At 44.2% G+C, this 26493-nt stretch overlaps 1 protein-coding gene across 2 annotated transcripts in view; it reads left to right on the top strand.

The window, feature by feature from the left end:
- LOC115150816 (cadherin-4) overlaps positions 1 to 26493 on the top strand; it is a 236020-nt gene that overhangs the window by 96624 nt on the left and 112903 nt on the right. For both annotated transcript variants that reach the window (XM_029694508.1, XM_029694507.1), the window contains exon 3: positions 19370 to 19393. In XM_029694508.1, coding sequence (XP_029550368.1) covers positions 19370 to 19393 — 24 coding nt within the window. The remainder of the gene's footprint in view (positions 1 to 19369; positions 19394 to 26493) is intronic.

Genomic DNA, 26493 nt, shown 5'->3' with positions numbered 1-26493 from the left:
TACTAATATTGAATGCGAAGCGTCACGTCTGGAGGAAACCTGGCACCATCCCTACAGTGAAGCATGGTGGTGGCAGCATCATGTTTTTCAGCGGCAGGGACTTACCCTCGATCCTGACTAGTCTAAGATGAACGGAGCAAAGTACAGAGATCCTTGTTGAAATCCTGCTCCCGAGTGCTCAGAACCTCAGACTGGGGCGAAGGTTCACCTTCCAACAGGACAACGACCCTAAGCACACAGCCAATACAACGCAGGAGTGACTTCGGGACAAGTCTCTGAATGTCCTTGAGTGGCCCAGCCAGAGCCCGGACTTGAACGGCGATTGAACATGTCTGGAGAAAACCGAAAATAGCTGTGCAGCAACGCTCCCCATCCAACCTGACAGAGCTTGAAAGGATCTGCAGAGAAGAATGAGAGAAATTCCCCATATACAGGTGTGCCAAGCTTGTCGCATCATACCCAAGAAGACTCGAGGCTGTAATCACTGCCAAAGATGCTTCAACAATGAGTAAAGGGTCTGAATACATACTGTATGTAAATGTCATATTTCATTTTTTTATTTTTTGCTTTATAATTATGGGGTATTGTGTATAGATTGATGAGGGGGGGGGATGATTTAATACATTTTAGAATAAGGCTATAATGTAACAAAATGTGGAAAAAGACAAGGGGTCTGAATACTTTCCGAACTCACTGTATATGCACAATGCTTATTGTTATAATCAGTGGTTTTCTATTCATTTCCTTGACCAAAATGTGAATATTTCACACAGTTTGATGGAGTGTGTCTGATGGAGCAGGTCACCTCCACCCTGGTAAAGACCCAGCGTTGTTCTCCAGGGAGGACCAATGTACTGCATACTGTTAAAGTCAAGGCCCCCAATGGCTCAAGAGTGCAGGTGCCTGGGGCTCCATCAATTCCCTCTTCTCTCAACGTCTCTCTCCCTCTGACAAGGTGAAAATCAAATTCATTAACACTTTTACTGGAAGCTGAAAACAACACTGTCTTGATTACAGAAATACACGGTGTGGGTGTAGTGCGTGTGTCCGTCCATGGTTATGTGTGTTTAGCAGAGAGGAACAGAAAGGGACAGACAGAGACAGTAGTTGAGGTTAATGTCTCTCTAACATAAATGACCGTGCTGTACATTAATAACCACAGTGAACACAGACACATGTAAGTGGTATTATGTCTCTCTAACATAAATGACCGTGCTGTACATTAATAACCACAGTGAACACAGACACATGTAAGTGGTATTATGTCTCTCTAACATAAATGACCGTGCTGTACATTAATAACCACAGTGAACACAGACACATGTAAGTGGGTTGATGTCTCTCTGATGGCTACAAATAATGACATGGTCCCTGATCACGTAGAGAAGACTTATGTGCCGCAGGGTGGAGGCACACACACACACACACATGCACGCGCACATACACCCCTCACACTTAAGAATTCTCCCATCTAGTACCTCCCCTGCTCATGTCTGAGTTTCGGCCCCAAGGGCTTGATTTAGATGAAATGTCAGTTTTAATGGAAAATGTGATGGAAACAAAACAACAGCTTGGAATATTGCTTGTGTAAGTAGGAAAGGGGAGGCAAGTGCGAGGGTGGTGGCTATGGTGGGGGTTGTTTCTCCTTTGATTGTACTTGTTAGGAATTCATTGGTTGCCTGTGTGATATTAGGGTTGTAGTGAATGTAGAACCTAGGCAGTGGGTCGTGGCCTGCTCTTTCTAGATGTTCATGCCAAGTGGGAGCTCATTGGTTGCCCGGCAGGCTGGGCAACTGTGGACACTGAACAACCTGGAGCTGACAGCAGCAGCTGATTGAGAAGGGAGAGGCTCTTTCTTTTTTCTCTCGTTTTTTTTCTCTCTCCCTCTCTCACACCAGAAGTATCCCTCACACTGTGAGTCACATTCCCGTTAGAAAGGAATGACCATCAGCATCACATTAGGTCTATTGATGTCCATTTTTCTGTGCATTTTTATAATAACGTCCATGTAACCCAGCCCTGCTGTGTTTCTACATTTCCTCCATCTCAGGGCTGCTTAATGTGTTGTGTGCCATGGGCTACTCAAGCATGTTGGGGATCACTTGCAGTAACTCCGGTGTTGATACCTTGCCGAGCGCTTAGTGTTTGTTTCTGTAGTAATTTCAGCTACACAGAGGCAGAATCCCCATTTGGCTCCATGGTAATTAATTTATCCATATTGATCTCTTGTATTCCTCAAGCGGTTGAACGGCGTGGTCTGAAAGCTGAAAGTGGGCTGTTGATTAAATGCAGTCTATCTGCGAATGCAATCGCAAACCAGTTCCTATAGAGGAGCTGGCTGGGAACGGACCAGACTGTGTTCTTTATGCCATACTCATTCAGTTTATTGTGTAAGAGAAGCGGTTGCAATTTCAGGTTTCAGCTACAGGGCAACAAACCCTCCCTCCTCAAAGTCATGGACAGACTGTCACAATAGGAAATATAGAAACGGGAGTGATTTTACTCTTGGCACTGTTTTTGGACTTGACTGCATTTGAAACTTGGTTTCTGATGTATAGTATGTTAGTGTACATGAAGGAAGAGACAACACAGTAAATGTGTTCATTCACTTAATGAGTGAGATACTATTCTTTCCAGCATCTACCACAGTCTGATATTTATTCCGATTTTTTCAAGAACATTTTCCCAAGGACCAGCTACATTGTCCCTCAGTTTTCCAGGTAAAACATTCCCTCTCTTACCCCTCCTGGAATAAGAAGCTCGTCATGCATAGAGATGAAAAGGAGAAAGCCCCATGCATTTCACTGAACACCATTAGGCTGCAAAGCAGCGTGATCAGTCTGGCCCAGGCCTAACACAGTGTTGGCATAATCACAAGACAACATATTCATTACTCAGTTAATAATTAATCGGTGAAATCTTGTTGATGAATTGCCTCTGAGAGTTTGGCATGCCTCCAAAAAGGATCCAATCTTTTTAGGAAAATATGCACTTTAGATCCCACCGACAATGGTTTCTGTGGGCTAGCTTAACGCTGAGTTATGATGTTGAGAAGAAGCAAAAAATGGAGACATTTTATGGTGGGGAAAAAGGTTAGTAGTAGTCTTGGATTAAAAAAAAGAATCGTTTAAAAGCAGGGGAAAAGAGAGTGATAATAGCTTACCTGCTGTCAGTGTGCGTGACAGGGAAGTTTGGACTCCGTGGTCACCATGGAAACAGAATTTGGCAATGTAGTGAGGCGGGGGTCTTTTTGACCTTCCTTCAGACGACAGTGCACACTGATAAAGATGTCATTATGAAGAATAACATCTGGGCCTCACATCGGAGCGCTGGAGTGGTGAAATTGCTTCTGTACAAGGTTTTTGTCATGTGCAGCCCTCTCTCATGTGTTTATCTCAATGTTATAAATATCCCTCAGGACCTGTTTAAGAAAGCATAATAAGATAGTGCTGGGACCAAGCCGTGACACTCCTGTGTATAGTGGCAGGTTTTTGTTTGTAGATTTTTTGTTGTTGGTACTTTTACCACTTTTTGTGATATCCGATTTGGTAGTTACAGTCTTGTCCCATCACTGCAACTCCCCTATGGACTTGGGAGAGGCGAAGGTTGAGAGCCATGCGTCCTCCGAAACACGACCCTGCCAAGCCGCACTGCTTCTTGACACACTGCTCGTTTAACCCGGAAGCGAGCCACACCAATGTGTCGGAGAAAACACCGTCCACCTGGCGACCGAAGTCAGCTTGCACACGCCCGGCCCGCCACAAGGAGCTGATAGAGCGCGATGGGACACTCGGGAGGCCCCGCAATATGAATTTCTGAAGAAGAAAAAACATGAGTCCATGAGGCAAATCCAGCAGCACCACCTCAAAAATGCTTTGAACCGTCTCTGTTCTCATGCTGTGTGACATTGGGATCAAAATGGTTTGAACCAAAAAAAGGATTTTCATGCAGTTCCATATGTGTATGTAGAGGAATAAAAGTGAATATATGCAAATTGACCCATAACTCCACCTATTGTATACAACAACATAGCCCTAGGACTATCCTTTAAGCAGGGTTCATAGAGACATTGGCAAGTCAAATTCAAGGACTTTCAGGGACTTTTTCAAGCACTTAATTGTCATTTGCAATGACCTCAATGTTGTATTTTTTTTTCTTTTTTTTTAGGATGCAAAAAGTGTCAAATGTAGCTCACTACCACTTTAACATTTTAAGAATAATACATTTTCTGGCCTTGCCAATGCGTTGAAATTCATTATTATTACATTCTAAAATATGTGAGAACAATGTGGTCATTGCCTGATGAATAGATTGGATGGATGCATGCATGCCAACCAAACAACAGGTTTCTTTTTTAATGTAAGGATTTGTATGGAAAGCCAAGTTGAAAGCAGCATTAATGTTGTCGTCCTCATAATAACCACAAGTGCTTTTACAGCAACAGAGTAGAGCAAACCCCTTCAAATGAAGCGATTGGGGAAACAAACATCACGGGTAATTATAATGGAGCAGGATAACTTATAAATTGGCTGCAATATTTACAAGGACATTTCAAGCACCAAATTGAGGACATTTTCAAGGTAGGAGTTTCAAGGTAGGCCTATACCAGTACTTGAATTTCTGAGCTCCAAATTCAAGTAGGCTACTTCAAGCACCTTGCATTGTTTAAAATTGCAGGTGTAACATGCAAAGCAAAATCTATTTGTCATGTTATTTCATTACCAGATCATGTTGTGAATAAGCCCACTAGGCTATGTAATTTGTCATTATATCCAGAATAATTAATAGGAATAGTGTTGGGTGTTGCGCAATAGTTTATCCTATACAATTGTACACAGTAGACTCTGTGTCCAATCCGAGGCACAAAAACATATGAAAACATGAACTCATTACCTCAATGATTTCTCTGTTAAATCTAACGAGACCCTGCTGTAAATCAAGCAGACAACAGATGATCAATCGGCTAGGAATATTAGATCCAACGAGGTTCCAGGCACAACTGTCTTCACCGGAGTAACGAATGAGACACATATTGTGGACGTTCCTCCTTGTTGCATTGCATGCGCTGTCACAACAGCTGTTCGTCACTTGACTGTTATTCTGAAAATTCCTTCCTGGATCAGATGATGTTATGTGAAAATATAACAGCATAGCTAATCAGCTGGACACCAAATGTGCATCTAAGTATTATGCATAATTATTCAATTAACCACATTAAGGACAGTATCGATTTAGGTTTTAAGTATCAAGGTAAGGTGACTCTTTCGGTTAGAAGCATTCAATTTTGCAATCGCATACATCATTTTGTATTTGTGTGTACATGAAATCTTTTTTCACCCCTTATAAACATAAGGAGTCACAATGTTACATAGTTACACTGCATTTCTGAGATCTCTATACAAAAAACTGTCAGACAGCTAGATCCAGGATTTATACAGGTGTTAAATCAACTCGTGAATTTTATTGAATGTATTGTAGCTATGACCCCCCCCCCCATACTGTATGTTATAGTATAGTATAACAGTTTATAGAAATAACCATGTGCAATTTGAAAAATAAATTGACTTCACGAATCTTGATAAAGAAGTACGAAATCAAAAAGTAGCAAGTATAATTGAAGGACAGAAGTGTGACGTCACGATCGTTCAATGTTGACACTTGATGGTGGTATAGTCTACACATTCCCAAAGAAAATGTCAATATTGGACTATATCTGAATTTTTCAAAACGCACATATATGGTTCTTCCTTACAAGTGTTCAAATGGTAATGTGTGTTCCGGCTGAACAGTTTGTTTGCTGCAGGTGAAAGTGCTGTATAGTCCTTGGCTTTTTTAATTAAAAGCCAGCCGTATCTCTCCCCAACATTGGGAGGTGTGATCATAGCCTGTCATATCAGTTCAGCACAAACATGTTTATTTCTGGCCAGATTTATTTAATGGGCTTGTCAGAACTGATGGAAATGAAACCTGGCATAACTGGCAGATAAGTGCTGCTAGCACCCACCTAAGAAAATATAATTTTTTCTATCAAATTTGTTTAAACATTTCTTATGCCTCCTGAGTGGCGCAGGTCTAAGGCACTGCTAGCTGTGCCACTAGAGATTTTGGGTTCGAGTCCAGGCTCTGTCGCAACCGGGAGACCCATGGGGGCGGCGCACAATCTGGCCCAGCGTCGTCCGGGTTAGGGGAGGGTTTGGCCAGCAGGGATGTCCTTGTCCCATCGTGCTCTAGTAACTCCTGTAGCGGGCCGGGCGCAGGCCACGCTGACACGGTCGCCAAGTGTACGGTGTTTCCTCCGACACATTGGTGCGGCTGACTTCCGGGTTAAGTGGGCATTGTGTCAAGAAGTAGTGCAGCTTGGCGGGGTTGTGTTTTGGAGGACGCATGGCTCTCAACCTTCACCTCTCCTGAGTCTGTACGGGAGTTGCAGCGATGACACAATACTGTAACTACCAATTGGACACCACGAAATTGGGGAGAAAAAGGGGGGAAAAAATAAAATAATGTTTCTTGCACACAAATCAAATGTTATTTGTCACATGCGCCGAATATGCCGAACAGGTCACATGCGCCGAACAGGTGTAGAACTTACAGTGAAATTCTTACTTACAAGCCCAACAATGCCGTTTTAAGAAAATACCCCCCAAAAAGTAAGAGATAAGAATAACCAACAATTCCGTTTTAAGAAAATAACCCCCAAAAAGTAAGAGATAAGAATAACAAATAATTAAAGACCAGCAGTAAATAACAATAGCGGGGTTATATACATGGGGTACTGGTACAGAGTCAATGTGTCAATGTGCGGGGGCACCAGTGTCGAGGTATTTGAGGATATTATGTACAGTTGAAGTCGGAAGTTTACATACACCTTAGCCAAATACATTTAAACTCAGTGATGATGATGATGCTGCCACCCCCCTACTTCACTGTTGGGATTGTGTTCTTCGGCTTGTAAGCCTTCCCCTTTTTACTACAAATATAACAATGGTCATTATGGCCAAACAGTTTTATTTTTGTTTCATCAGACCAGAGGACATTTCTCCAAAAAGTTTAATCTTTGTCCCCATCTCCAGTTACAAACCATAGTCTGGCTTTTTTAATGGCGGTTTTGGAGCTGTGGCTTCTTCCTTGCTGAGCGGCCTTTCAGGTTATGTCAATATAGGACTCGTTTTACTGTGGATATAGATACTTTTGTACCTGTTTCCTCCAGCATCTTCACAAGGTCCTGTGCTGTTGTTCTGGGATTGATTTGCACTTTTCGTACCAAAGTACGTTCTCTAGGAGACAGAACACGTCTCCTTCCACAGCGGTATGACGGCTGCGTGGTCCCATGGTGTTTATACTTGCGAACTAATGTTTGTACAGGTGAACGTGGTACCTTCAGGTCATTTGAAGATTGCTCAAGGATGAACCAGAATTGTGGAGGTCTACCATTTTTTTCTCAGGTCTTGGCTGATTTCTTTTGATTTTCCCATGATGTCAAGCAAAGAGGCACTGAGTTTGAAGGTAGGCCTTGAAATACATCCACAGGTTCACCTCCAATTGACTCAAATGATGTCAATTAGCCTGTCAGAAGCTTCTAAAGCCATGACATAATTTTCTGGAATTTTCCAAGCTGTTTAAAGGCACAGTCAGCTTAGTGTATGTAAACTTCTGACCCACTGGAATTATGATACAGTGAATTATAAGTGAAATAATCTGTCTGTAAACAATTGTTGGAAAAATTATTTGTGTCATGCACAAAGTAGATGTCATAACCGACTTGCCAAAATTATAGTTTGTTAACAAGACATTTGTTGAGTGGTTGAAAAATAAGTTTTAATGACTCCAACCTAAGTGTATGTAAACTTCCAACTTCAACTGTACATGTAGGTAGAGTTATTAAAGTGGCCATGCATAGATAATAACAGAGTAGCAGCAGCGTGGGGGGGGGGGGGGGGGGGGGGGGGGGGGGGGGGGCAATGCAAATAGTCTGGGTAGCCATTTGATTAGCTGTTCAGGAGTCTTATGGCTTGGAGGTAGAAGCTGTTTAGAAGCCTCTTGGACCTAGACTTGGTGCTCCGGTACCACTTGCCGTACGGTAGCAGAGAGAACTATCTTTGACCAGGGTGGCTGTGGTCTTTGACAATTTTTAGGGCCTTCCTCTGACACCGCCTGGTATAGAGGTCCTGGATGGCAGGAAGCTTGGCCCCGCTGATGTACTAGGCCGTACACACTACCCTATGTAGTGCCTTGTGGTCGGAGGCCGAGCAGTTGCCATACCAGGCAGGGATGCAACCGGTCAGGATGCTCTCGATGGTGCAGCTGTAGAACCTTTTGAGGATCTGAGGACCCATGCCAAATCTTTTCAGTCTCTTGAGGGGGAATAGGTTTTGTCGTGCCCTCTTCACAACTGTCTTGGTGTGCTTAGACCATGTTAGTTTGTTCGTGATGTGGACACCAAGGAACTTGAAGCTCCCAACCCGCTCCACTACAGCCCCATCGATGAGAATGTTCTCTTGAGAAGAAAATATGTTTTTCATCAAATCCCTGTCAAACTAGCTTAAAAGAAAGCTTATTAAACCAATTCCCCATCATTTCAACTCTATAAATATCAGAATTAAAAATAACTGCGAGCCACATTTACACATTGTGTGACGTCCTGAATGAGAGATGTGTCTGTCAGTGTGTTTCCCAGGCTCCGTCAGTGGAGTTGGATGGTAATACAGGGTTTCATTGAGATTTTACCAGTGGTGGAAAAAGTACCGTATAGTCATAATTGAGTAAATGTAAAGATGCCTTAATAGAAAATGACTCAAGTAAAAGTGAAAGTCACACAGTAAATCTCTAATTCAGTGAAAGTGTAAAAGTATTTGGTTTGAAACACACTTAAATATAAAAAATAAATGTATTTGCTAAAATATACTTAATTATCAAAAGTAAGTATGTATAATAAAACATTCTGTATATTAAGCAAACCAGCTAGCACAATTTTCTAGTTTTTTTTTTAAATGTATGGATAGCCAGGGGCACACTCTAACACTCAGACATCATTTACAATCAAAGCATTTGTGTTTAGTGAGTCTGCCAGATCTGAGGCAGAAAGGATGACCAGGGATGTTCTCTTGATAAGTGTGCGAATTGGACAATTTTGTCTGTCCTGCTAAGCATTCAAAATGTATTGAGTACTTTTGGGTGTCAGGGAAAATGTATGGAGTAAAAAGTACAATATTTTCTTTCGGAATGTAATGAAGTAAAAGCAAAAGTTGTCAAATATAAATAGTTAAGTAAATTACATATTCCCCCCTCCCCCCCAACTAAAGTAGTATTTTAAAGTATTTTTACTTAAGTACTTTACACTACTGGATTTCACATCCCTTCTCTTTTTTTCTAATCATTTAAATCTATTTGAATCACAGAGGGTGGTTTTATGGAAACCTCTTTGCAGGGGTTATCCAGACAGACCTCAATATATCATGTGCAGCATCACCATCTGCTCGTTACCCAGGCTTTACTAGATGTGGGAATTGTACCATTGTTTTGTTTTCCTTGTTTGAGTCAATTGTCATCTCATTAACATGTAAATATAGAGCTTATGAAACATGGCAGAGCAAGAGGGAGAGAAGCATCATACAATATGGGGAGGGGGGGGCTACTGTAATGAAAGAGAAAGTGGGAGATGAGGGGGAGAAAGATTGAGAGAGAGCCAAAGTGTTTTCCCAGAACAGTGACACTTACTTCACAGCCACAAGTGCTCTCCCCTTTCAGCAAGGTGATGTCCTTGGACTGCGCCTCTCCTAGCTGGCCGCCACCCTCTCAACACACAATCCATGCCACTCCTCTATTCTCCTCTTAAGTACGCAAGTTTACATTTATTTTCATGAATCTTGCCCTGGAGGCAGAACTGAATTCCACTAGATGGGCCGGCTGCAAAGTCTAATTTTCTATATTGTAAAAATCCATAAAAACAAAAATTTGCTTTTTTTTTGTCTTAGGTTAGGGTCAGGCATTAGGGTTAGCAGTGTGGTTAAGGTTAGGTTTAAAACCAGATTTTATGACTTTGTGGCTGTGCCAGCTAGTGACCACTCTGCAGAGCTACCTCCAGGGCAAGATTCATGACAATAAATGCCAACCAGCCTTGAATACACCTCTCTCATCTCCTCCATTCTCTTCAGATCTTATTGTCGTCCCTTCATTTTTGGGACACTCACAGAGCATCCCAAACATACACCTCCATTGGAGTGTGGTGAAGCAGCTGTCTTCATAAGAGCAGTTCTAAGTGTTGTTTCTCTTCTCATTTCATGTCTTTGATGGTTTGAGAGCCCTCTCTGACCTTTACAAGGTCTTTACACAGTGTTGAGCTCATCACCTCCCTTGTCATCCATTTATTGTTCCCTAATCTCCCCCATTGCTTTTGTTGCTTCCCATTTCCCTGTGATAACTGTTACCAGAGATGGTCTCTGTGAGTGTGACTGAAAAAAAATCAATGGAGGGTCTGGAACGGGAATGAGATCCTGCCTCTGTACTTTGAGTGATGACAATCCTCCCAGGCCCAGCCTCCTTTGGCTGTATCATCTGGCCTCTCATTGGTCCACACGGAGGGAAGTCCACAGCACAGCCCTCTTCATTAGAACAGTCTGTGTGAGAACAGAATCTATAGGGAGCCTGTCTCAACAAGGGCTCCAGATCAGAGAGATGTAGAAGGAGTCAGGGAGGAATCACAACCAATTATTTGCTCAATTTAAAGCCCCAATTTGAAATATGTTCAATATGTTGTTCAATGTTTTCATGGAGATATGGATATTCCATGTTCACTCACATGGGCATCTGCATCTAGTCAGTGGTGGATGGTTCTCTTAGCCAACATCAAAGTATTGCCACAAGAGGAAATGTCCGTCAATTTAAACATTATCTCTACATGCATGGGTTCTTTTCAGTAGAGATTGGCTACTCTGTAGATATATGCATCACTGATGAGTCACAGACAAACACTCTTTCAGTTAAACATACTGACTGCAACTTCTATCTACGTGACTAAATCCCATCAGTTAACAGTGTTGGGGAGTAGTGAACTACATGTAGTTCAACTAGTAATTAACTACATGTTGTAGTAGCTTGGTGGTAGTTGAACTAAATTCAAATCTAGGTAGTGTTTTCAGTAGTTCATAACTTTGTTTGCCGTGTAGCGGTATAGCTAACTACTGGAACTACACACTACTTTTACAATATAATATGGGTGACGTAGGCCTTTTCTTTTTCGGGCATCAGACCTGCCTAATTCTCACTTGAAACGTTGTTTTTGTGTTTAGTAGACTAAATGACACATTCTGTTGACATACCATTGTTCCTGTTCCCAAGAAAGCTAAGGTAACTGAGCTAAATGACTACCGCCCCGTAGCACTCACTTCCATCATCATGAAGTGCTTTGAGAGACTAGTCAAGGACCATATCACCTCCACCCTACCTGACACCCTAGACCCACTTCAATTTGCATACCACCCCAATAGGTCCACAGATGACGCAATCACACTGCCCTAACCCATCTGGACAAGAGGAATACCTATGTAAGAATGCTGTTCATCGACTACAGCTCAGCATTTAACACCATAGTACCCTCCAAACTCGTCATTAAGCTCGAGACCCTGGGTCTCGACCCCGCCCTGTGCAACTGGGTCCTGCTTCCTGACGGGCCGCCCCCAGGTGGTGAGGGTAGGAAACATCATCTCCACCCCGCTGATCCTCAACACTGGGGCCCCACAAGGGTGCGTTCTCAGCCCTCCTATACTCCCTGTTCACCCATGACTGCGTGGCCATGCACGCCTCCAACTCAATCATCAAGTTTGCAGACGACACTACAGTGGTAGGCTTGATTACCAACAACGACGAGACAGCCTACAGGGAGGAGGTGAGAGCCCTCGGATTGTGGTGTCAGGAAAATAACCTCACACTCAATGTCAACAAAACAAAGGAGATGATTGTGGACTTCAGGAAACTGCAGAGGGAGCACCCCCCTATCTACATCAACAGGACCGCAGTGGAGAAGGTGGAAAGTTCCTCGGTGTACACATCACAGACAAACTGAAATGGTCCACCCACACAGACAGCATGGTGAGGAAGGTGCAGCAGCGCCTCTTCAACCTCAGGAGGCTGAAGAAATTCGGCTTGTCACCAAAAACACTCAAACTTTTACAGATGCACAATCGAGAGCATCCTGTCGTGCTGTATCACCGCCTGGTACGGCAACTGCTCCACCCACAACCGTAAGGCTCTCCAGAGGACAAACTACCTGCCCTCCAAGACACATACACCACCCGATGTCACAGGAAGGCCAAAAAGATCATCAAGGACAACAACCACCCGAGCCACTGCCTGTTCACCCCGCTAACATCCAGAAAGCGAGGTCATTACAGGTGCATCAAAGCTGGGACCGAGAGACTGAAAGAAGCTGTTTATCTCAAGGCCATCAGACTGTTAAACAGCCATCACTAACATTGAGTGGCTGCTGCCAACATACTAACTCAAATCTCTAGCCACTTTAATAATTAAATTAAATTAAAAATTGGATGTAATAAATGTATCACTAGCCACTTTAAACGATGCCACTTTATATGTTTACATAGCCTACATTACTCATCTCATATGTATATACTGTACTCTATACCATCTACTGCATCTTGCCATCCTGATGTAATGTATCACTAGCCACCTTAAACAATGCTGCTTTATATGTTTTCATACCCTACAATACTCATCTCATATGTATATACTGTACTCTATACCATCAACTGCATCTTGCCTATGCCGTTCGGCCATCGCTCATCCATATATTTTTATGTACATATTCTTATTCATTCCTTTACACTTGTGTGTACAAGGTAGTTGTTGTGGAATTGGTATACTACTGCATGGTCGGAACTAGAAGCACAAGCATTTCGCTACACTCGCATTAACATCTGCTAATCATGTGTATGTGAAATATACAATTTGATTTGATTTATCACCCAAATGTGATCTGTTCTTGCAATTCGTAGTCTATGACGTTTCAGATATGCATATGATCATTTTTCACGAGGGAGGTTAGATGTAGTGAAGTACTTTTTTAAAGTAACTATTTTTATTACGGGTAGCTTTAGTTTAGCTTAGCTTCTTCCAGTGTGAAGTAGCTTGGTCAACTATATTTTCAGAGTAGCCTCCCCGACACCGTCAGCGAACTGGTACAGAGCATCTTTCACTCTGATGGACCTCTGAGAAACTGACAAAGCAGCGTGGCAGGTTAGACCAACCCCAGCGGAGGGGAGAGTTCCATGTCACGATCAGGAATGGACACCTGGGGGATTGATGACAGCCCTTAGCTCCTCTATTAGACACACGGTGGATGAATATTACTGCTCTGCTGCTGAGATAAGTCCCCGGTGGATTGACACAGTACTCGTTTGCTGGTTTTGCATGGAGCCCATGGGGTGTAGGAGAGCACTCCTGAGTAGACGGCAGCTGGGTGTGCACTGCGTTCTGAGACTGTCTTTGTTGTCACTGTGGTCTTTGTGGGGAAAGCTGCACTCGGTGGGCTGAAAAAGGGATAGGGACTCGGATCTGCTGACACGGTGCACGAAGACTGCCTGCCTGATACAAAACACCTCTAGCAGAGATGCACTTTTCTCCTTTCCTACACGTTTCTAGTTTCCATTGCCTTTTCCCCTCTATTTCTCTCTCTCTCTCGTGCTCTCTCTCTCTCTCTCTCCCTCTCTCTCAAACACACATACGCTCACGTATACATATACACATGCATGCCGTATGCACGCACGGAAGCGCACACATATTCATTCTGAGTGATCGATTAGGTTTACCTCACCCTGGCTTTGGCCTTGTTTATCTGCAGAGGAAGTGTGGAGCAGGAGAGACTGTGGAGTACACTCTGATAGAGGATGGAAGGTGTGTTCTCCCTCACTGTCTACACATACCTCTGCCTCTCTCTCTCCCTCCCTCCCATCCCTGCCTGTTCTTCTGTTTCCCCCACTATGTCCTTCCATGGATGTGGTGTGACCAGGGGACCTTTCTCCTCCTACCATTTCACCCCTTACTCCCGCCACTCTCCAGCAGCCATAATGACAAACATTTATTTAATACGAGCTGGTGGAAAAATGAGATTTAGGGTGTGGACAGTGAGAGAGGAAAATGAAGAGAGAGAGAGAGCGTGTGAGAGGGGAAAATGGAGAGCGAGAGAAAGACGGTGAGAGGAAGAAAGAAGTGAGAGCGAGAGGAAAATGGAGAGAGCGAGAAAAGAACTGCAAATGGAGCGAGAGACAGCGACACACAAAGAGAGCGTATCTCACTGAGCCCTGAGGCTGTGTAGTAGAATCATAGAGAAGCGGGGTGAGTCATCATTCCTGTCATCTTCATCACCACAGCTAATGACATCCAGTCTGAATGAGAAGATGAGGATGATGATGATGATGATTCTGATGATGATATGAACAAAAGGTCATCTAGTAGGCTAACCATTTTAACTTTATACTCCTCATTACAGTGTCTCTGCTAAAGGAGAGAGTGTTAACCAACCAGGCCAACACGCCTCAGAATGAACATGCTTCTGTTGTGGGTGAAGCGTTGACTCAGCAATGGGCCTTCCACTAACCCTCCAGTCCTTGTTCTTTGATGTCATCCTCCTTCTGTAGAGTGAGCACCGATGGGAGACATTTGCCTAGACATATGCTCTCTCTACCTCTCTCTTCTCTCCCCTGCTCTGCCTTAAGTGATCTGGGGTGTTTATGGAGGAACACTTGGCTGCCTGAAACCGGAGGGGGAGGCTGGGAGCGTGCGTCTCCCCCCTCCCTGAGCTCCACTTTAGGCTTTCTGCATTTGAACAAAACATCTGACTCTGTCAGAACCAGTTAATCACGGCTGGGTCTTTAACAGGCTCTGGTCCTCTCACGATGCATTGGAGTGAGTGTGGTCTGGTGTCTGTGAGAAGCTATCCGATACATCATAGCTATTACTTTAGACTTGTCTGGAGACTCTGGACCCGTGTCTATGTGCATTGCATACGTGGTAATAAATATGCACACATATGCTTCGTCATCGATGGACAAATGCATGAACTCGTGTCATAATGGGTATTGTCAGATATGTATCACAGCTATTCCGTTGACAGAGTCCTGTCCCTGCCGTCGACTGGAAGAGGCTTAGAAATGCAATTCATTCAATCCATTGGTTCTGAACCAGTTATCCAGCAGACCTGTCATTGGGTCTCTCTCTCTGAGCCTGAAATTCTCTGGTTTCCTGTCTAAGAGGAAGCCCAGCTGGGGAAATCACTAAATCAGCTGCTGATTGGCACACTGATGGAGACCATTTGGAAGCCAACGTTGCTGGAGGAAATTAAATTACAGTCACAATTTGTTGGCTTCTTTTTTCTCTCTCAACAACAGCTTAAGGGATGAATAAGATGGAGAGACGATGCAGTGTGTCTGTGTGTGTGTGTGTGTGTGTGTGTGTGTGTGTGTGTGTGTGTGTGTGTGTGTGTGTGTGTGTGTTAGGGCTGCACAATCGAATTCACATCGAAATCGCAATATTGGCATGTGCAATAGGCCGATCCATATCACAAGAGATCCATGCAATATTTTGAAATGTCACTCAGTCGCTTGTAACGTTCGTTTTGATAGTTTACTCCGTTTATCGTTTATCTCCCTCTCTCGACTTTAGGGTTGCAAAAGGAGGGTATATTACTGTTCACTTTTTTTACCAGTAAACTACCAGAACTTTGGTAACTTTATTTCATGTTTTAATCACATGACATCTAGTGGCCTATTTGGCCATTACATGGCTGTAATTATCTCTGGCCCTCTGATAAATAAAAACATTGAATGGCAAAGCTGTAAAAATGATCCTAAACATAAACCATGAACTTAGTGAATTCCTGAATTCTGTTGGTGTTTTAATGAGGGTTTCAGCATGAAATATCCTTTTATATATGTTTAACACACTTTCATTCATCCAGTACAGTCTATGATGCTGCGGCAGCATGGGGCCTTGGTAGGACATTGTAGAAGAGCTGTTGCATGGAGGTCTGCTTAGCACTGTGGCCCACTGGAGAGCCCTATTATCTGTGCTGTGCACCACTGTGCTCACAACAACCTCCATATTCTGGTGACGTAGGAGATGGAGAGAGAGACAGAGAAGGATGGAGAGAGAGAGAGAGAGAGAGAGCAGGGATGGGAAGAGTAAAACTGAGAGGGAACAAGTGAGAAAGATAGATGGGAAGAGAAAGACAAAGGAACAGAGAGGGATGGAGGGAGAAAGAGAGAGAAGGGGAGAGAGAGGGGGATGGAGAGAGAGAGGGAGAGAGATAATCAATGAGTTGACAAGCCCATCCCTCTCCAGCGTCAGCAGCCTAGGAGAGCAGTGTTTATTCCACAGTAACAATGGATTCTGTTTCAGAGATCACTCAGTACATAACCCATCATCAGAGAGGTTTAGAACTGCTAGATTACATGTCGCGTGCTGACTGAGTACATACTGTAAACGGATACATATCTCCACATCAACCAACCAGACAACACATTTAGACATGTTGTGTCCTATGTACTGGAAGTGGTCTTCACTGTACTTGACAGCCCTGATTCTCTCCTCTAGGGCCTTATTACCATGTTAGAAGACATGTAAATGTTTCACCTCATTGTGCTTCTATTCAGCCACTTTAGTACACCAATCAACACACAGCGCACAACAATAAGGCTTTTATTTTCCGTATGAACCAGACAACTCATTAGGCAGTAATGAACTAACTCCTTTGTTGCTCTTCTTGTTTGGGGGGGGGAGGTTGGGAGCGTGGGGAGTGAACACACACACACACACACACACACACACACACAAACACTCCCACACATACACCACCCGGCTATCCTGTAGTCCCACTCCAATTATGGCAGCATCTCACCCGGGAAAGGAGCCCACTTACCCAGCATTCACTTGATGAATAATTGACTGTTTATGCGAGTGTTTTGTTTGTAAATACACTTTTGGTGTCTCATTAATTGTTTTCTAGACATATTCATTTGCTAAATTTGATTAGCTTTTTTAATTCATCATTTATTAGCTGAACACTCTCTGGCAATTAGGCAACACTAGGATTTTGAAGGGTTTCTGTCAAACCCAGATTTGTTACGCATGAGGAAACACACACACACACACACACACACACACACACACACACACACACACACACACACACACACACACACACACACACACACACACACACACACTGACACAGGGCACCAGGTGGTAGCTCCCATGTGCTAACCCGTTTGCTCTAGTGGGTTAGGGATAGGGATATATGGTGTGGAGAAGCTTCCAGTGAAGCAGACAACCTGTTAGCTTCTGTGTCAGTGAGATGTCAGGCAAGCTTTCAGGTAATATACTGTAGTACATCAGGGTTGTAGAGGTCCTCTCTCTTTAGTGAGAACTGAATGGTGCTTTTTTTTTCTTCTCCGTCACTCAAGAGAGGCTGCTCTGCATCCTCACAGTTCACACCTGATATTAATCCCCGGCACATTCACTCTGCCCAAGTCTTTGGGTGGCCATCAACCTCTCCGACCAACCATGCACAGACAGGAAATCACACAGCAAATGCACATGCGATCCTTTCAGAGAGGCACAAAGGTGTGTTTCTATAATTGAGGAGGAAATGAACAACTGTGACATTTTTTCCCTAGAGTTGTAATGAGAGGAAGTGTGCCTAATTCCTTCCTTTACATACAAGACAGGCAGCCCTGGACTCACCCCGGGAGACTGAGAGCAGGACAGTCAGCATTAGCGTTGTCGTGGGGAGGGCTACAAGCCCCGCAGAGGAGAGAGAGTGGTGCTAGGCTGCTGCAAGTGTGCCAAATGTGAGTTTGCCTGCCAATTTGTGGGGATACTGGCAAGTGCAGCGCAGGCTGAATCCTTGACATAGGGAGATGAATTATTGAAACATTGCTCGCCGTTGTGTCGGGGGCGGATCGAGAGATTCCTTGTACTCGAGGCATTCCAAGACGCTTAAAATATTGACGGGTTTGTACTGTGTTTGGATGTTGTTGCTTATTGGGCTCTACAAAAATACGATATAGCAATATGTTCTACAGATTTTAGAATGGGATTTAACAGACAGTATTGAAGAAGTGAATAGTAATTCTCACGCTTCATTTGCGAACCGTGTTAATGCATTTGCTTATTTGACGCTTACTCTGTGCAATGCGTAAGTCAATAGATGGTCTGCAAATAATTTCCCCAAGTATTTAGAAACAACCTGACAAACGAAGCGAGAGAGAGAAAGTACAGTATATTATGGGCCATGTTTCCCCTCAGCCAAGACCGTGACTTTTTGGGGGGCCCTCCGAGAGAGCCTAGCAACCTTCGCTCTCTCTGAGGCTCGTTCAGATTCTGCACACATGCCCGACTCAGTTACCAGTGTGCTCCATTGTGCTACAAAGTGGTTTGCTATGATAGAACAACAATTTGAGGGTCATGTTGGTGAGCAGGGGGGTGACTTGGAAGGGGGCGCTGTTGTCAGCGTTTGACTTCCTGTGACGCCCGGCTCCGAAATGAGGGCAATGAATGTTAAACGGAGCCATTGAAATGGTCTCTCGTCAAATATGTGTGCAGCGTCTCCGTTCGATGGCATTGGAGGGGTTGGTGGCACCGAGCGCAACTGTCTCCAGAAACACAAACACCTTGCTGCTTCGCTCCTCATCCAGCTGTGATGCTTATATCTAAATAAAGATGTTCATAAACATAGCATTGTGCAGAGTTCAGTGCGTTTGAGCAATATTGCATTATAGGCATCACAACAACTGGGGTGTGTTGCAGTTAAAGCATCTAAGTGCTTGAGGCAAAATGTACGGAAAGGGGAGAGTAGCGAAAACTGTTCCAGTTGAATTGCAGTGTGTGCAGTACACAACAGACTATAATCAATGCACAACCGCTCTCTGTATTTGAAGTGATGTAGAATATTTTAACAATAAGGTCATGTTCTTCTGTCGAACAAGAACGTGCTTTCTTTGGAGAGGATGACAGTATGTGAACGCCTTTCTCTTTACTCGTGATAGGTCTGCTCAGCAACTTACTAAGTAGAATGTGTGTTTTGTTTTTCTTGTGTCTGATCACATTTCCTCAGTTATTTCTATTTTCCTTAATCACTCTCTCTTGTTAAAAAATGACAAAAGTCTTGTATGGCAGCTTGAGAGCTTGCATGTTGTGTTCTAATCGTTGTATTCTCTCTCTCTCCCTTGTTATCCCTGCCTCCCCCTCTCTTCTCCCTCCCTCCGTCTCTTCTCTCTATCTCCCTTCTCTCTCTCTCTCCCTCCCTCCCTCTCTCTCTCTTCTCTCTCTTCGCGCTCCCTCCCTCTCTCCCTGACAGACACCACCCTGTCGAGTGAACGTGGTAAGTACTGCAGAGCCACGTTTCCCTGATTTTAGAGACGGCTGATTTGACTGAGCCAGATTGGAGATGTTTGTGTGGATGAGTGTGCAAAGAGTCATCTCAGATGTTTGTCTCAGGGGGAGTTTGATGCCATGAGCACAGAACGTCGTTTGCGTCAGCCGCAAAGCTATTTTCCTCTTCACCACATTTCATATCACAAAAATGTTGGAAAGGGAAAAACATCTACCCAATGTAATTACCAAAACAGCATCACTGGACCCATGTGGCCAATCAGAGTTTGAATTTGGCATATATTGTATATATTCACTCTGTCCTATTTAGCCAATTGGCCCTCTGTGTCTCTAATGATATCATATTTATAGTAGCCTGCTGTATCTCCTGCCCACTGTCTATTTGTCTTCATACAGCTGACTATAATGGGCTTCATTTCATCTCCACATGGCCCATAGAAGGAGCAGATGAACCACATCTTCTCCAGAGCCCGTCTCTCGATTTTCATTTTGCATTTGAATCCCCACGTAGGCTTCCTCTGTGCTGCTGTTTCGTGCTTGGAGGAGCATGGTGATCACCCATTTCCACTCAAATCAAGATCTAAAATCATCTGAGGTACGGTCCGTATGGTCTATGTACGGGCTGTAATAAGAGCCTATTGAGTCTGGACCGGTCTACCTGCAGATCCCAGGGACCAGGCAGGCATGCATAAAACACCTGTGCCCTACTGTGGTGCAGTCTGTTGCATCTGCTTAGAGCTAGCTGCCTTCTCTCACTCTGCAAACAGCCTCAGACAGCCTGGCTGCGTTATCAGAGATGGGTTTAGGACAGGTACGGGTGAACAGACAAAGCAGCAATGATAAAGCTTTGTGTTTGAAGGATGCACGCACAGGTCTTTGATGTGTGGGGGAAACCACATTCTGTTAATGCACCAGCATTTGTCTGTGGAACTCATACAGTATGTGCATCCCATGAATGGTCAAATCATACCCTGCAGGTTGAGGTGACATTGGTGGGGATATATGGAGGGAAATATTGTAGTGCTCGTAAATGAGACGTGGAATTATTATTTATTATTAGTGAGTAGTAATAAGGTGTCATGCTAGCCATGTCATCTCTGAGAGGGGGAGGAAGGGGACAGGGCATGCATTCTCTCTTGCCTTTCCATCACTACTAGGTCCTATGTTGGGAAATCATGATGACATGTGAGTGCTATTTCAGAAGGGGGGGAAGTGTGAAGTAAGTAATGAAAGGCAGATGAAACAGTGAGATGAGGGAGAGTTAGTGCAAGGTCTCTGTGCCCTTGCCCCTTTGTACACTGCTGCTAGGGGGCAGTGGGGGGGGGGGGGGGGGGGGGGGGCTTATCACAGTTTATAATGACTAAAGCACATACCCTACCACAGACTCTTATCCGGGCAATAATTGGGCAAACGATCAGAATTGGGCTGCATTTGTGAACGCAGCCATTGTGTGTAATAAAAATAAAAAAGGGGGTTACAGTCACCCCCCCATTCGCCCTGTCCTCAAAAAGGCTCTTTCAGCTCCGTGTTCTGGTGTGCCAGATAGCACCCTCAATGTCAAGTGGCTGGGAGCTTTCTCTCTCTCGGCTTAATTGTCTGTACCTGAGACAGGATGCCTAGGTGTAATTGCGATAAGAGAAAATGCTGTGCCTGGCTGGTTTTAGTGCCTTTATCTGTAATCTCCGGATTGATTATGGTTTTTCTGCCAGTCAAGCAAATTGTTCAGCCCCATCAACTGCACTGGAAACTGCCCTAACTGTGTCAGGACCAAATAGGGGAGCGGAACACATCGGCAAACCCATAAAATATGGAGCCATATATTGCTTATTGCAATACAAAACAGCCGAGAGGCTACATTTATTCCCCTCTCAGTACCTGTATGTTCTCTAAGTGCTTGATGTTCAGTTATAAAGGCCGTACAGTACATTTGAGATACATTATAAATTCCTTAGTAATTGCCTTTTATTTGGAGAGTAACGCAAGGGATGTTGAACACTGCAAATATTCTTTCCCGGCTGATGCAGTACATGAACGTAACATTATGACTATAGCTACTGTTCTCTGACGGAGGGAAACGATGTACACCATACTGTGGGGAGTCGCACTCTTGCGACTTCAGTTGAAAGATCTACAATCACGCCTGACAAGGCCATTGAAATCCTCGCCCACTGAAAACCCCAGAATCCACAGGTGATAAGCGTGAGGCTCTGATTCATTCCTTCAAATGGACGCAACCTCACCTTAGAGTCGCCTGGGGCGAACTGAGTACCGGATAATGCGTGGAGATCCCCAACACGTTAATCTTCAGATCCACAAACTCCAGCGGCTCAAAGGGAGTGGCACACAGTGGCTCCAAAACCAGTGCCAAGTCCCATGTGGGCGCAATAGGTTTGGAGGCCGGTCTAAGACAATGTACACCTTTCAGGAACCGCACACCCATGGGGTGGGCCCCTGGTGAGGCTCCGTCAATTTCCTTATGAAACACTGAGATAGCGGCCATGTACCCTTTTAACGGGGAAAATGCCCGCCCCTTCTCGAAAAGCTCTTGTAGGAACATAAGGATGTCCCTCACAGAGCACTGAAAGGAACAAGTCCTTTATCTTGGCATCAGAGCTCAAATGCATACAGCCCTCTCGTGGAGGGGGCCCAGCAGACTGAATGGTAGCAGTAACATTTGGAGGTAAACCGCTAGCCTTCAGATTGGCCTTCTAAGGGGCCAGGCCATGCGCCTGGGTCAACAGGTCCCTGCCAATGGGAGTTGCCCCGGGTCTCCGTCTAAAAGGCAAATGATCTCCGCGAACCAAGGCTGCCTGGGCCAACGAGGAGCCACAAGAATCAACGATAAGCCCTCCCGGCTCGCCCTCTCCAACATGGGCTGAATCAGAACCACCGGCAGAAATGCATAAAGGAGGGTCCGATGCCACTGGTGCGCCAGAGCGTCTGTTCCCAACAGGGCACTCGGGTGCCTCATCGAGAAAAATAGACGACACTGCAATGCGTCAAGATCTACGTCGGCCCTGCCGAAAGTGTGTGCCACACACACACACACACACACACACAAAAAACACAATTGCATATTGACCACACACATACACTCACACACACACTTTCACACTCTTTACTGACACTGCTGCTACTCTGTTTATTATCTATCCTGATTGCCTAGTCACTTTTACCCCTACCTACATGTACATAGTTACTACTTCCTTTGACATTTTATGCACATTTTTCTTACTTTTTAACTATGCATTGTTGGGAAAGGGCTTGTAAGTAAGCTTTTCACGGTAAACTCTATACCTGTTGTATTCGGCGCATGTGACAAGTACAATTTGATTTTGTTTGAAAAGCAACTCCGTGGTGGGAAGGCAGGAATAGCCAGTAGTAGCTATCTTGCCTCGGCTAGTTAGCTAACCCCGCTAGCACGTTATACAACGCGTGTTAGCTAGCCTGGTCTTGAAAGTCTACGTAGGAGCAGATTGCCGCGCACCCTTCTGAGAAGAGAGGCAAGCGGTGCTCAAACAAGGACGACACAGGTGGCAGGGGGATACACACAGAACCTGGTCGCCCTCTGTCTTCGAGTAGCCTCCCGTTACCGGAGACCGAGCACACATGAGCCGGGAGACGTTTGACCCGACCAATGACCCAAATCGTCTCTGCGTCCCACAACTCAGACTGAGGTACGGGCACCCGGGAGAGGAAGCCTGGGAAACACCTAAAGAATGCTACACGATTGTCAAGAGAACATGCGCCACGGACTAGTAGGAGAACAGTGCCAGCTGTCCCCTAGTCTCGCAAACTGATTCGAACGAGGGCAGCCTGAGCATGCACCGACCTGAGATATACAAGACAACCAACTTGAGTTACTTTTAATTCATTGGGGCATTGTAGTGAACCCGAACCCAGCTTGTTAGCCTTCGTCATTTCAGTCACGTTAGCCATCTTACTTATTGCTAAAGCCAGGCCAAGCAATTAAAATAATTGTCTAATTGTTCGTGGTTAGGAAACATATGAGAACTAGACAAACTTCAGCACACAACGACCAGAGGTGAGCATGCTCTACCACTAAGGGACAGTTTAGTTGGTGCAACTTAAGACAGTCTCATGTTCCAATTGTTTGTTCCTGTTCAAACCGAGGTGAAGAGCAGAATATTTGAAGGAATGAATCCGAGCCTCACACTTATCACCTGTGGAAGGCAGGGCCTCCAGAGAGGCGTAGATTTCAATGGCCTTGTCAGGCGGGATTGTAGATCCTTTGAGAGTGCGACTCCACATATTATGTTGTACCGAAGTTGACTGACCGAAAGGGGACTATCCATTTTCAAAATTAAACAGTATTGTGTCGTGATTAAAGGTGTTGCTGTATTGCACCGATTTTCCCCAAGGCTCCCTGCTTAATTCTTTATGTATCCTTGAGAGCAATGTGGAATCATTTGAACACAGAAACTCTTTCATCAGCTCCTCAACAGCCTTGAAAGTGCTGTTCTTCTTACTGTAGCTTTGAGTAGCGGTTTGGGCTGAAAGAGCAGCTAATGGGCTGAGAAATGTCTGTAAACCTACTGCAAAAACATAAGCTAATGTCTGCAGACACACTGCAACAACACAATGTCCAGGAGCCAATGCACTGAAAGGAGAAAACCCCTGGTCCTGTTTTACCTTCATGTCTCAGGAAGGCCATTTCTGTCAGCCTAATTGAGGCGCTGCTGTTCTCTCCAAGTGGCCTGCTGAAATAGCCTTACTGCCTGCTGGAGGGTACTACAGTAGCTCCAGGTTGCTGGCTCAGGGCCCCGCTGTGAAAAACAGGTTGGTGGATCTCTTATACAGCTCTCCAGTGATCTGAAAGTACTATATCTACCTCCAGAACTCCAGAGCAGAGTGCAGGGATTTTTTTTATATACACACATGTTCTAAATGCACACTGTAATGACACTCTTTACATTTTATTTTGGTTTGAACATTTCGCAGTGCATATCTCACACTGACTATGGGTTTGTGTGGGCTGTCTTTTGGCACTCTCCAAGCAGAGGATACATTGCTTGATCTTTTGCGCAGGCTTTCTCTGAAATGTGCTGGATTGGGAGGCCTTCTGCCCCTCTTCCCCCTCAATGCCAATTAAAAGTGTTTTTTTTCATGCATGATTTGGAGCTCCTGAAGACAGTTGAAGTGAAGTCACTCAAGACATATGGCAGATGGTTACCCAGCTAGCACATAATGTTCTGAGAACCATATGTTTCTTAGAGGTTGGTGAGAGCATGGTTGTCCTATGGTTATTTTGCATATAACCTTGCCACAACGTTCTGGGAATGGTGCAGGATACCCAGCTAGCACATAACATTCTGAGAACCATATGTTTTGTAGGTGGGAATTTCAGTACTTTAGCATAACACTTTATACAGGTTTCCTCATGGCTCTTTTTAAAGTATTATTCTCAGAAGGTTAAGAAACAGTGTTCTTCTGTGGGAATTTCAGTACATCAGCATAATGTTTTCTGCAGGTTTCCTCAAGGTTCTATTTAAAGTTATGTTCTCAGAATATTAAGAAAACTTTCCATAAAAACACATTAGTAACATTCAAAGAACGTTCCAAGAATGTTACTTAAAAACATATTCCAGGGATAGGCAACCCTGGCCCTGGAGTTACGCCATTTTAGATTTCATCGACCAGGAAGACCAGGTGTGTTGAATTTAGGCAATCACTGAACTGATCAATTAGTTCAGTTGGTCAGGTGTGGTACCTAGTTGAATAAAATCCTGCAGTACCTGCGGCACTCCAGGAACAGGGTTTCCTACCCCTACATTCCATTCTCAGCGTCAACAAAACTCTCTCTATCCTCTATCTTGTTAAGTGTGTTCAGGTGTTGGCCGCGCCCACTAATTTGCCACACCTGATCTTAATGAGTGCCTGTTTCCCAGGGTCTGTTTGAACAGACTAAAATGAACAGCTTTGTATGAGCTAAAAAAAAAACATAGCATGCTAGCTCTGTCCTGGTGGTGCAGTGGACTAATTCCATGGAGAGGGAGCCGAAGATCATAGGTTTGAATCTCACTGATGCCGTGCCACAATAAAAAAAGTTTTTGCATGATTAATGCCTAAGCAAATTCAATTCCATGTGTCCTATCTGAGCTTGGAGTTCAAAGCAGTTAAACTAAGCTGTTCTCAGAATGTTATTTAATTACCTTCAAATAACCTATAATTTCTGTTCTTATAACGTTAATAAAACCTCCTCGGAAAACTTTCAGGAACCATAGTAAAATGTTCTTAGAACCTCCCTGTAACCTAACAATTAATGTTCCTTGAACAGGTGAAATTTTCACTTCCATCCCCAGAACATTTAAAAAAAAAAACATTTTGTTTTACCGGTCAGGAAACTTATGGCTTCATTCCCAGAACCAATGAGAAACCAAAAATCTACGTTCCCATAACTTCTAAGGAACCAAATGTGCTAGCTGGGTAGGCTTGGAATTTGCAAATAGAAATGACAACAAAGTAAAGCACCTACTTCCAGCCCAATTTAAAATGTAACCTAGTTAAATAAAGGTTAAATAAATCAAATGTAACATACTGTCAAACCTCCAGCCATAGTTTCTTCAGAGGCATAAGATATGGTGCTGAAAATGCCATATAGGTTTTCCACCCATCAACCCCCCCTATAAAAGTAATGAGACAATACAAAGCATTTCTACGAGAAAAGCTGCAGCGTCAACTTGATCCCATAGCTTAGACTTCAGCTCTGGGTCCTCACTGAAAAGGGATCAGCTGTACTATGGGTCCATTGACAAAGACAGGAGACTCAAAGAGAGGTGAGACACATGAGGAGAAAGCCTAATGGCTGCAAGCTTCAACATCCCAGCGGGCTGGCAGTATTAAACAGGACCCAGAGAAGTTTGATCAGTTTTCCAAGAAGTGTGTAACCCCCTTTTTTTTATTCAGACGAGAGAGGACAGGAGACCGGAAGGACTAGGGCGTTCTCTCAGCCATGTGGATTTGTCTCTAGGTTCAAATCATAAAGAGAGATCAGAAACACAACAAATCCTCCACAGTGGCTATTCCTATATGCACTATATTCATGTGAATATAAAACCAATTTCCCCT

Source organism: Salmo trutta, chromosome 16, assembly GCF_901001165.1.
Source record: "Salmo trutta chromosome 16, fSalTru1.1, whole genome shotgun sequence".
NCBI lineage: Eukaryota > Metazoa > Chordata > Actinopteri > Salmoniformes > Salmonidae > Salmo > Salmo trutta.
The sequence above is the reverse complement of the archived record's forward strand: the minus strand, read 5'-3'. Positions and strand labels throughout refer to the sequence as shown.